The sequence below is a fragment of the Physeter macrocephalus genome, chromosome 6, assembly GCF_002837175.3.
Source record: "Physeter macrocephalus isolate SW-GA chromosome 6, ASM283717v5, whole genome shotgun sequence".
Classification (NCBI taxonomy): Eukaryota; Metazoa; Chordata; class Mammalia; order Artiodactyla; family Physeteridae; genus Physeter; species Physeter macrocephalus.
Genome location: NC_041219.1, coordinates 29099868 through 29112111, shown reverse-complemented (window position 1 = coordinate 29112111; position 12244 = coordinate 29099868). Strand labels below are relative to the sequence as shown.

The following is a 12244-nucleotide window of genomic DNA, read 5'->3' as shown; positions in this document are numbered from 1 at the left end:
GGCACAAACCCGTGTCCCCTGCACCGGCAGGCGGACTCTCAACCACTGCGCCACCAGGGAAGCCCGCAAGGAGCATTTTTGACAGCACAGTTCTATATATTCATTAAATCAGATAACCAACATTTACTGAGTTCCTACAAATGCTGGAGCATGTGACAGGAACTAGAGGTAGAAAAATGAATTAGACTCTGATTTTGTCCATGAGGAAAAGACAATCCAGAGAACAGACAATCACAACACAGTGAATTGAGTGATGGATCAGAAGTGTGAACAAAACATTCGAGCATGAAGTGTCTTATAGGACCAATAAGAATTAACTTGGTAGAGAACATTTCCCACCAACTACATTTTGGAAGGCATGTTGGAAAAATGCATGTTGGAAGGCAAGAGGATAGGAAATTGGAAGATGAATTTGGGAGACTGGAAATAAATCAGTATTGGAGGGTGCATGTTGAAGGAGCTAGCAGCTAGAGGTTCATGAAAGCCTGATTGTGAGATCTAATAAGGAATTTGAACTCTCCTTGACAGTAAGAGGATTCATTAAAGGATTTTAAGCAGAGAAGTAACATGAAGACATTTTTTATTTTAGAAGGATCATTTTGACAGAATGATCCAGAAAATTTCAGAGTGACAGGGAGGCCTGTTACTACATTTTACCAGGTGAGAAATGATCTGTGACAGTGGGATGGAATAGGATGCTGAGTATGAGTGAGAGTTAGAAGCAAGACTCTATAAAATTTAGTATGTTGAGTGAGGGAAGAGTTTAAGATGTCTCTCAGCTTCTCATATGGACAATTAGAAGAATGGGCAGTGCCCCTTGTTGAGATAGGGAATTCAGGAGGAGAAGAAGAAATGTCTGTCATCTATCACTGCATAACAACCCCCCCAGAAACTTAGAATCTTAAAGCAATGGTCATATGTTTGCTCATGACCCTGCTCAGGACTTAACAGGGATGGCTTGACTCTGCTTCAGGTAGCACTGGCTGGGGAAGGTTGAGTACAGCTGGAGGATTCAAGAACAGCCTCATTCACATGGCTGGCAGGTGGTGCTTCTGCCATTTGGGAGCTCAGTTATGGCTGCTGGCCAGGGGTCTCTGTCCTCCTCAGGAGGACAAAGCCTTTCCACAAAGCTGCTCAGATTTCCTCACACCATGGGGTCTGTGTTTTGAGAAGGAGTGTTCCAAGAGGTGAAAATGGAAGCTGGAGATCTCTGCAGTTACGCAGTATGTGATTAGTCAAAACATGCCAAAGGCCAGACCAGAGGAGTGGAAATAGGACCCCATCACTCGACGAGTGGCATGGCAAAGGATTTATAGCCATCTTTAATCTGCCATAACAATATTTGAAGAAAAAGATGAAAAAATTAGACTGGGAATGCTGACTTGAGGTACCTGAGTGGCATCAAAATGGAGACATCAAGAAGTAAGCAATTCAATCTACAGGTCTGGCTGTCAAAGGAGAGCACTAGCTTTGGAAGATACTTGGTGTTGACATAAATAGTTAAACTTATGGGTTACCCAAGGAGTGTGTGAAGAGAGTGAATGGTGGGAGGCAAGACTGGAGATTTTAGTACAGTAGATATTTAGAGGCCAAGTAGAGAAAAGGCGTGCATGACAAAGACTAGGATGGAAGACAGAGAAATAGGAAGAAAACAGAAGAGAATGGGGCCACAGAAGCCCAGGAGACAGAGAAAAAGGTACAATTCAAAAATTTAAAATGCCACGAAGCGGTCAAGTAATAAATGAAACATGAAATTGTCCACTGGGCTTGACAATACAGAGAGAGGTATTTGTTGGCTTATGAAGGCATTTCTAATAGAGTGGTGGGGATAGAGTCTGGAATTTTTGGTTCAAAGATACAAATACTGATGACGGGAGCAAAAGGGAGCAAAATTTGTTAATTGGGATTTAACGTCTTTACAATTTTTTCTTTTTTTTTTTTCAGTGTTGTTTGGATTCCTTTCGATTGATCAAATACAACATCATCTCTGCATCTAAATTTACTGGCAGCAAAAGTCCACTTCTGGTTCAAAGGCACAATGTCATCCCAGGAATTTTTTTGGTATGTGATTTGAGATATATAACTCTTTTAAATGACTGTTGTGTATAATGCTTGCCAGACTTAGAAATAATTCACGGGCTTCCCTGGTGGTGCAGTGGTTGAGAGTCCGCCTGCCGATGCAGGGGACACGGGTTCGTGCCCCCGTCCGGGAAGATCCCACATGCCGCAGAGCGGCTGGGCCCGTGAGCCATGGCCGCTGAGCCTGCGCGACCGGAGCCTGTGCTCCGCAACGGGAGAGACCACAGCAGTGAGAGGCCCGCGTACCACAAAAAAAAAAAAAAAGAAAAGAAAGAAATAATTCACGGAGTGCACAGTAGGCTAGCAGGAATGCAGAAATGAATCAGCTTGAATCACAAACTTCTGTGGTACCCCCGTGACTACAGGTCTTCTTATAACTGTTGGATTATCCTTATAATTACTCTTAGTGAAGTTAAAAATTGGATACCCTGTTAACGCTGAGATGGCCAAAGGGGGAAATGATAATCAATTCATAAAATTATAAAAATTTAGTAAAATAATGTACATAAAGTGCTTGTTTCAATTCCTGGCACATCATGGACACTTAATAAATGTTAATTCCCTTCCAGGAATTTTTCAGTTCAACAAATGTTTATTGAATGCTCTGTGCCAAGCACAGTATTGGGAACCGAGGATACAAAAATAACAAAGCCACAGTCCCTCCTGCCATGGAGCTTCTAGTCCATTGGAGAGAGCAGCAGCCTAAGGCTTCCTGCGAAGTGTGATATGTGAGCTAGGCTCTAAAGGTGGGAGGGATTTTGATAGAAAGAGGTAAGAAGAAGGAGGAGGAGAAAGAAGTTCCAGAGAGAAGGAATATTATTAGTAAAGGTAAAGGTTTGGGGCACAAAGTACCTATAGATCTGATTTTTAGTCCTGCATCTCCCATTATAACCTGGGTTAATCTCAACTGGTAGAGGTGAGGACTGGATTAGATCAGTGGCTCTCAACCCTGGCTGATGCCTTAGGTGCATGAAAAAATAATGACTTCTGGACCTTACCCTAGAACAATTAAATCAGAATTTCTGTGGGTGAGACCCAGCATCAGTATTCTCTTTACATCAACTTGATTATGATCTATTTTACATACAATATAAATGCACTCACTTTAAGTGTACAGTCCCAACAACTTTTGACAAATGTATATACTCATGTAACCACCTGTATAATTGAGATAGAAAACATTACCATCACCCCCCAAATTTTCTTTTGACTCTTTAGCTGTAAGTCCTTCCAACTTCATCCCCAGGCAATCACTGATCTGCTGTCACTATAGATTAGGTTTGCCTTTTCTAGAATATTATCTTAAAGGATTCATACAATAAGCATTCTTTGGTCTGGCTATTTGGGATATCGGTGCTTTTTAAAAGCTTCCTTGTATGATTTTAATGAGAAGCAATGAACTGGATGATCTCACAGGACCCTTCCAGCTAAAAAAAATACCATGATTTCATCTGCTAGTCTAGAGGTACTTTATAAAAGTTGAATTTTAGGAGTAACAAACATGACTGCTGTTGTAATAATTATGATGTTGCTAACACTAATATTTATAGGCAAAGAGCCTCTTACCTTAATATGAAGGTAAGCCAGTTTGTTGCAAGTGTTCAAATGACAGTTTAGACAAGAGAAAGAGACTTAAGACAAATGAGATGGAACAGAGGCTGCATCTGTACATGTCTTTTGAGATATATACTAAATAGAGAAAGCAAAGGTAGCTCATACACTGATTTCACTACAGTAAAGTGAATAACTTCCTCAGAGCTCAACACATATGCACACAAAAAAATCTGTTTTCAGTTTTCAAAATACACATCCCTGTCACTATGAACAATGAACAATGAATGTTACTCTGTGATCGGGAAGTCTTCCCACAGACCTGGCGGGTGATCAAATATTACCCTGCTCCTGCAAGCCTGTTCGATCCTATGAGTCTTGGTAGACTGTGCAAGGTTGGTTTATAGTCTGTGCTTCCTATAAATTTACTGGTAGCTTAGAAGAAAAAAAAAAAAGCAGTAGCACAATGAAAATTTATGTCCTCCTTAAGTTGCACTCATCTGTGACATCCAAATCAAAGACTTGTCAGCTGAGGTCCTCCCAGTTCCCTGTAAGAGAATATCAACAATTACTCGTGATCACCTAAAACAAACAGGTTCCTATTCAAACACTGGCTCTCAGTATCTGCCTTTCAAGCCAAGAGCAAGGCTAAGGCCTCAGCCTGCCTAGTTGACTTGTCCACTGGGTGACAGTGTTGATCCGTCTGAAATAAATGTGCTTTGTCTCTGGGCCAGCAAACTCTGGGAAAGATTGGAGCCAGATGGAGTTCTGAGGGTCTTGGGGAGGCTCTGCCTTTCTTCAAGAGCAAGGCAGGATGGTTCTGTTTTCTTTATCTTTCAAGAGAAAATGTGAGGTGAATTGTTCTGATGTTACCATGTTGGGCCCGGGTTTCTTTGGGCAAAGCAGTACAGAGAATGGATGTGATTGTCCGTAATAAATTAACCTGCATTTTCCTGACAATTTAATGAAGGCAGAAAGCTTGCAAAGAGCATTGTGAAAACTCAGCTGAAAATTCGTTTTAGCATTTTGCTTAAATGCATTAAGATGGAACAATTCTTTACCCAAGGTGTTTATTCTAATACAAACATGCTAGGGTGTGGGTTGTGCATTACCCAGGGCTCTGAAGAGGGACAAAATTGTCTTCATGGAATGTTATTTCCAAATTGCCATGTCATGGTTTTTCATTATTGTATTTTGGACATAAGCCCTATCTTCAAAATGAGAAATAGATAGGAAATAACAAATACTGTAGTAAGATTCAGTGTAATCAGCAGAAATGATGGAAGTGTGTCATGATAATGCAGTAGAGGAGAGGGAATGATGGAACCAGTCATATCCCCATTTTAAAAGGACAAGACAGGAAGTGAATTGAGTGCTTGCTTCAGAGTGCTTGCTTAAGAGGGTTGGTCTGAGTAATTGTTTGTGCTCCACTCTCACCCCCCAAAATGGGGAGGATCATGATTCAGAAATACTGAGACCCTTCATTATATAGTAAACAATAAAGTCATGTTAACGTGGGACTCTGTTCCAAATTCTTTTCTGTCAGGTTGAAAGACTAAAATAGAATTATCATGTTAAGAAATTGGGACATCCCTGGTGGTCCAGTGGTTAAGACTCCATGCTCCCAATGCAGGGGGTGTGGGTTCAACCCCTGGTAGGGGAACCAAGATCCCCCCGGCCCCCCCCCCAAAAAAATTACACCACAAAACTTTTTTGGTTTTTTTAAAAGTATTTTCCCCCTTTGCTCTATTTATTTTTATTTTTATTTTTTTTTTTGTGGTATGCGGGCCTCCCTCTGTTGTGGCCTCTCCCGTCGCGGAGCACAGGCTCCGGACGCGCAGGCCCAGCGGCCATGGCTCACGGGCCCAGCCGCTCCGCGGCATGTGGGATCCTCCCAGACCGGGGCGCGAACCCGGTTCCCCTGCATCGGCAGGCGGACGCGCAACCGCTGCGCCACCAGGGAAGCCCCCCTTTGCTTTATTTGATATTATTTGGTCTTGTCTATTTGTACTGATTCAACATATTTATGTTTTATCACACTTAACATAACAAAGGTTTGCGGGGTTTATATTTAAAAATACATTTAAACTGCAGTAGTATTTTCTTAGGGAGTTCTATTCGTCTCCTGAGAACCTCAAGTGAGGGTTAGAAACACAAACAGTTTGTCCGGCTGTGTGCAGATTGGGCTTTCACTCCCTGGGACTCACACAGACATTGAGCAACACAGAACAAAGGGCCATAGAAGCAGAGTGTGAGGCTCTTGAGCCATAAGTGACTTCCTTGTCTCTGCTCTTTGCCCACTTCAAGGCCTATCCCGGGCTGACCTACCACACCCAGACACCTTACCTAGGACACACTGTAATCACAAACACTTTGATATTCTCTTCAGTGTATATCAAGGACATTTTATCAAAGTTTTGGTATTCTTTACTCAGCCTGTGTTCTCAACAATTTTATCAGCAGAAAGGGTAAAAGGATTTATGAGAGGAGGCCCTGGGCAGGGGAAGTTAACTTTCTGGGACCCACCAGAGCAGAGAGGATTCTCCTGGGAAACAAACCCAACCTGGATGCTTCTTTTTTTTTTTTTTTTTTTTTTAAATTTTATTTATTTATTTTTGGCTGTGTTGGGTCTTCGTTGCTGCACGCGGGCTTTCTCTAGTTGCGGCGAGCACGGGCTAGTCTTGGTTGCGGTGCGTCAGTAGTTGTGGCACACGAGCTTAGTTGCTCCGCGGCATGTGGGATCTTCCCGGGCCAGGGATCGAACCCATATCCCTTGCATTGGCAGGCGGATTCTCAACCACTGCGCTACCAGGGAAGCCCCCAACCTGGATGCTTCTGGTGTGTCTGCTTTCTTCACCAATAAGTCACAATGAAAGTAAAACTCATAAGAGAATGGGGTAAAGATGTGTGCACCCACAGGGACTCTCTGTAGGGATGCGCACAAGATCCTTTTATCTTCCTAATTCTTCTACCTTCTTAGTTTTCCAATCGTGAAGTTCTTTGGAGTCTTATCTGGGCTGATCTGTGAGAAGCCAGCACCACAGATTATTTGCAGGGGAGGGTTCTACTGATGTAACACAATTTTTGGAAATGTAGAAAAGCATAAAGAAGGAAATAAAAATCATCCATACTCTTACTACCCAGAAATAAACACTGCTAATAGTTCAGTGTACTCCCTTGCAATGTTTATACACACACATCCTGAATTAGGGTCTTAAGGTACATAAAATAATATAAGCATTTCCCTATATCACTAAGTATTGTTTCTACATTCTTTTACTGCAATATCATTTATGCTGGCTGATCATATTCCAATATATGGCTGTACCATGACTTATTACTTAATATATCTTTTATTGCTGGATATTAAATTATTTTAAAGAAGAACATTGGAAAAAATTAGAACTGCCTAATAATGTTGAAATTCATAGCCTTGCAAAGCAGTGAGCTCTCCTTTTGAAGAGGCTAGAATATAATTTTTAGGGGATATCTCAGAAGGAACTCCTATCCTAAGAGGGTACCTTCTTTCTATTCTCTGGCCCCATTTCTCTTGGCAATTATTTTTCTTCCTAGTATCTGTCCTCTTTCCGTGTGCTTCAGTCTCACCTCGGCTTTATCATCCTGGTCGTCTCCTTCTCCCTCCTTAGTGCAAGATTCAGAAAGCACTGCTTTTGCATCCCTGTCTCTACCATAGGGCTTTGCAGTCAAATGCTCTACCAATGTTCTATATCCCCACTATCATAGGGCTTCTCTCTTTCCTGGCCAATCTGACCAGATGCTCTCTAGGCCCAATAACTTTTTTTTTTTTTTTGGACATGCTGCACGGCTTGCGGGATCTTAGTTCACTGACCAGGGATCAAACTCGGCAATGAAAGCCCCGAGTCCTAACCGCTGGCCCGCCAGGGAATTCCCAACCTTTTCTGTTTAATGGTTGAGTAGCTTGGCATCACATCATAAAAATATCCTAGGCCTTCTTAAAAATGGAATACTATTCAGGGTGGGCATATGAAAGAGCTGGTAGAAGAAGTTTAAATATGTTTAAAACAAGAAAAAAATCTTTAAGGGGGATGCTCTTTCTTCTCGTACCAGCTCCTCGGGCCCATACAATAATATTAGTATGTGTAAATAAGAGTGAAAATAATTCTGTTCTGTCATTAGTTATAAAGTTTAGCAACACTGTATTACCCTCTTGAGATCCTCAATTCTGACTTTAATCACTTTAGGGCAGGGACTCTGCTCTTCTTATTTCTGTTGCATCCTTTACAGTAGCTACAAATCAGTATTTGTACAGTTGATTTGTGGTGAAAGAGTAAATTTAATATTTAGGATCCAAAATCAAAAGGGCATCCCTAAATTTTTCCAAAAGCTAGTACATAGCTTTCATTTCCTATTTAGAGTTTTCCTATCCTGCTATCTTGTCCACCTCTAACATTTCCTATTTAGAGATGGCTGTTTAATCGATATAAGTTAAACTAAGCCTGCAATTTAAGTTCAGACAAAGAAATCTTTTGGACATACTTCAGCAACCCTTATCATCAACCAAAGGGAATAAGCCACATTGTCTTCGGAATGATGTGTTTACAGAGAATTATAAACACCATTCTGAATGCTTCTGATAAAACACCGACTTGCAGAGCTTCAGACTCAAATAGATGACTGATCCACTGCTGGTTTCCAAAGTGCTGATTTGCCCTTTTCTCAGCTTCTCCCAAGCTGGCTGTAACTTTGCACTTGCATTGAGAAACAGTGTTTTTTGTTTAGGGTCAAACTGTCTAGGTTTTAGAAAAAAAGACCGTTAGATCAAAGTCTTTGTTGGATATCAAAATTCTTTAGTGAGCCCTTTTCTTCCTAATACCTCTTGGTTTTCTCCTCTGACATTGGATTTGACTCAAATTTAGTACAAATGACTAATAATAACTTGAATTAAATAACATTTTAGTTTATAAAGCAGTCTGTGTACCTCATTTTGTTGAATTCTTATAACAGTTCTGTGGGGTTGGCAAGCCAAAGTGGTTTATCTTTTCCTGACTGGGGAAGCTGAGTTTGAGTGAAGTGACTTACCCACTTGATTACCCCAGCTAATCAATCCTGGGATTGGATTGGCAACTTCCAATTCAATACTCTTTCTACTGCATGTAAAAAAATAAGGAGAGGGAATGTAAAGTAATGCAGTCATTGTGGAAAACAGTATGGTGGTTTCTCAAAAAATTCAACATAGAATTTTCATATGATCCAGCAACTCCACTTCTGGGCATATATCCAAAAGAATTGAAAGCAGGGACTTGAACAGCTATTTGCTTCATAACAGCATTAGTCACAAAAGCAAAAAGGTGGAAACAACACAAATGTCCATCGAGCGACGAAGGGATAAACAAAATGTGGGGGCTTCCCTGGTGACGCAGCGGTTGAGAGTCCGCCTGCCGATGCAGGGGACACGGGTTCTTGCCCTGGTCTGGGAGGATCCCACGTGCTGCGGAGCGGCTGGGCCCGTGAGCCATGGCCGCTGAGCCTGCGCGTCCGGAGCCTGGGCTCGGCGACAGGAGAGGCCACAACAGCGAGAGGCCCGCGTACCGCAAACAAACAAACAAACGACAAAAAAAAACCCAAAATGTGGTATGTATCTACAATGAAATATTACTCAGCCTTAAAAAGGAATGGAATTCTGATCCATGCTGTAACATGGATGAACCTTGAAGATGTTATGCTAGGTGAAATAAGTGAGACAGAAAAGGACAAATACTGTATGATTCCACTTTTATGAGGTACCTAGAACAGTCAAATGCGAGTCAGAAAATAGAACAGTGGTTACCAGGGCCTCGGCTGAGGGGAGAATGCAAAGTTCTTGTTTAAAAGGTACAGAGTTTCAGTTTAGAATGATGAAAAAATTCTAGAGATGGATATTGGTGATGGTTGCATAACGATGTGAATGTGCTTAATGCCGCTGAATTGTATCCTTAAAGATGGCTAAAGTGGTAAATTTTGTTATGTAAATTCTACTACAATAACAAAAAAGTCGGGGTGGGGGGGTGAGTATAGGAAAAGCAGTAAACCTTGATTCTAGCCCTGGTTCTGCCTCTTAACTGGTTGGGTGACCACAGATAACCTTTTAGTCCACAATTTCTTTATCTGTAAATCAAGGGGGACTGAATTAGATGATCTCTTGGTATCCTTCCAAGAATCAGAAAAATGCATGTTCTGAGGACAAAGCCATATCAGGCTTTCTATTGGGGTCCCACCTGATGGTCAAACATTTGTGGAAAAGACACATCCCCTCAGTAAGTGATAGAGAAAAATTGACATTTGCTATGCATTTCAGAAATGAATGTTAGAGTTGCCAGGCTTATTAAAATACAAGTCTGTAGGAAGAAGTCCGGATAAACAGTCTAGATGCTTTCTGCGTTGTTGTTGTTTTATTATTTAGGCACCAATTAGAGTCTAGAGAAGCTACAGAATAAAGTTGGTAAAGCTAATTATCTCAAGTTTAGTGGGTAAAAATCAATCTCTTATACAAATATAGCTTAGAGCTTTAAGTAAATAAACATCATTTTAACAGATGCAGTTTCCGATTACAAATATTTATGATCTCAAGGATGCAAGCCAACAGTCCTTGCAACCATCACAACGCATCTTTATATATCACCAGAAAGCTTTTTGCCCTTCGTAGCAAACAGCTTGAGAAACTCAACTACATAATGACAAGCCACTGAATAAGTATAAACTTTATGGTACTTACGGGTAAAATTCATAGTCTTTTTCCTATCTGTCTTTTTGTTTTTTCTTTAAAGAGATCTGTTTAAGGGGAGCCTGGGGGAGAATGGATACATGTATATATGTATGGCTGAGTCACTTTGCTGTGCACCTGAAACTATCACAACATTGTTAATCGGCTATACTCCAATATAAATTAAAAAGTTAAAAACATTTTTAAAAAGAGATCTGTTTAATTTTGTTTAAATTAATTTTGTTCAAATTCCCTATCATTTAGCTGCAGAACGCTTTTTTGATATAACTCTTAACATTTCACTGGCCTTGTGTTCCAAATAACGTCTTCCAGGCTTCCGATTTATAGGAGAGCACTACAAGTAAAAGTGAAGATGACTTTAATGGCTCTCTCCCTGTCCCAACCCCTCCCTGCCTTTCCGGTCCTTCCCACCTTAGCTGCAACGTGAGAGCACCCCAGGCAGCGACTGGAACAAATCGGGGCCAAGCCGGTGGGCTGTGATCACGTCAGGCTGTTTGCGAGGCTTCAGCTGGGGACCCAGATCGGGATCACCTGGGGATCTGTGCCGCTGCCTGGTTAGAGGGACTAGGGTGTGTGTAATCTTTTTTGTTATATCTAGCTAAGATGCACTGCCTTGCTGAGTATTTGTCTTGTCAATACTCGGGTTCGTTGTTGAACTGCTGGGGGTTGCTTCAATAATAATTTGTAGCCGGTGTTGAATTAAAGAACACAGGCCTTAGAATTTTGTCTCCTCACTAAAAACCAGAAAAGGGAAGGATGAACTGCGAATAGGAAAGCTAGTTCTTTTGATCTGGATCATGTAGGAGTCAAGATATTTAAGAGGGCATTCCTGGTTGGGGAATGCTGGAATGCCGGCCCTCCTCAGTGTTCTGCTGCAAGTCCTCCTTGAACTCCACACATCCGCTCTTTCCTATGTTTCACTATCTCTATAAGCTAGTGACACCCGAATCTCCATCACCAGTCCAGATTTCTCACCTGTGGCTTGGAGCCTCTCCGCTTAGAGGTGTTTTAGGTACTTCAGAGTCAAGTCCAAAGATGAAATTCATCTGGGTCATAAAGTATAAGGAGGAGAAGGTGTGAGGAGAGCTGCAAAAGATGAGATTATAAATAATGTAAGACCCTGTGAGCCGTGAAGGGAAGGAAGTGGGGAGAAGGAGGAGGAAGGGAAGGAGGGAGAAGGGGAGGAGGAGAGCATGAGCTTGATTTTAAGAGCAATGAGGAAAACCGAAGTATTTTAAACAGGGAGTGACATGATTATACATCCATGATTTAGGAAGATCACTATCGATCCAATACAGATGATGAATTGGAGAGAAACAAAACTGTGAGCAGGGAGAACTTTTAGGTAGCTATTGAGACAATCTGGGAGAGAGAGGAAGGAGGTGGTGGATCTGGAGAGGGGACTCTGCTTGGGCCAGAATGCTGAAGGGGAAATGGAGTGCCCCGTGGCCAGCAAGCTGATGCCACTGATAATGCCCACAGTCCTAGGAAGAATCCAGGGAAGGAAGCAGGGCTGCTTGGTCACCTGCCTCTCTCCACCTAAAGAGGCTCATCTCACACTAAACCTCCTTCATTCCTTCCTTCCCCCAAATATTTATTGAGTGCCTACTATGCGCCAAACACTATCCTTGATACCAGGGATACAGTCATTAAAAAAGACAAAAATTCCCTGTTCTTCTGGAGCATACATTCTAGTAGAGCAAGAGACAATAACAAACATTATGTTGGGAAGTGACCAGTGTTCTCATAAAAATAAAGTAAGATAAGGAAAAAGAGGAATAGCGAGAAAGAAAGGCAGCAGAAAAGGGTGACCCCAGGTTGCTGCTTAAAAAGTCCTGTGTTTTGTTTTAGTGTTTCCTGTAAGAATTAGTT

The 12244-nt window shown here is 41.6% G+C and overlaps 1 protein-coding gene across 1 annotated transcript in view; it reads left to right on the top strand.

Annotated features, from left to right (window-relative positions):
• LOC114486420 (uncharacterized protein C3orf20 homolog) overlaps nucleotides 1-12244 on the top strand; it is a 49892-nt gene that overhangs the window by 15459 nt on the left and 22189 nt on the right. Inside the window, exon 3 of the mRNA XM_028490450.1 lies at nucleotides 1945-2061. Within this exon, the coding sequence (XP_028346251.1) occupies nucleotides 1945-2061 (117 nt within the window). The remainder of the gene's footprint in view (nucleotides 1-1944; nucleotides 2062-12244) is intronic.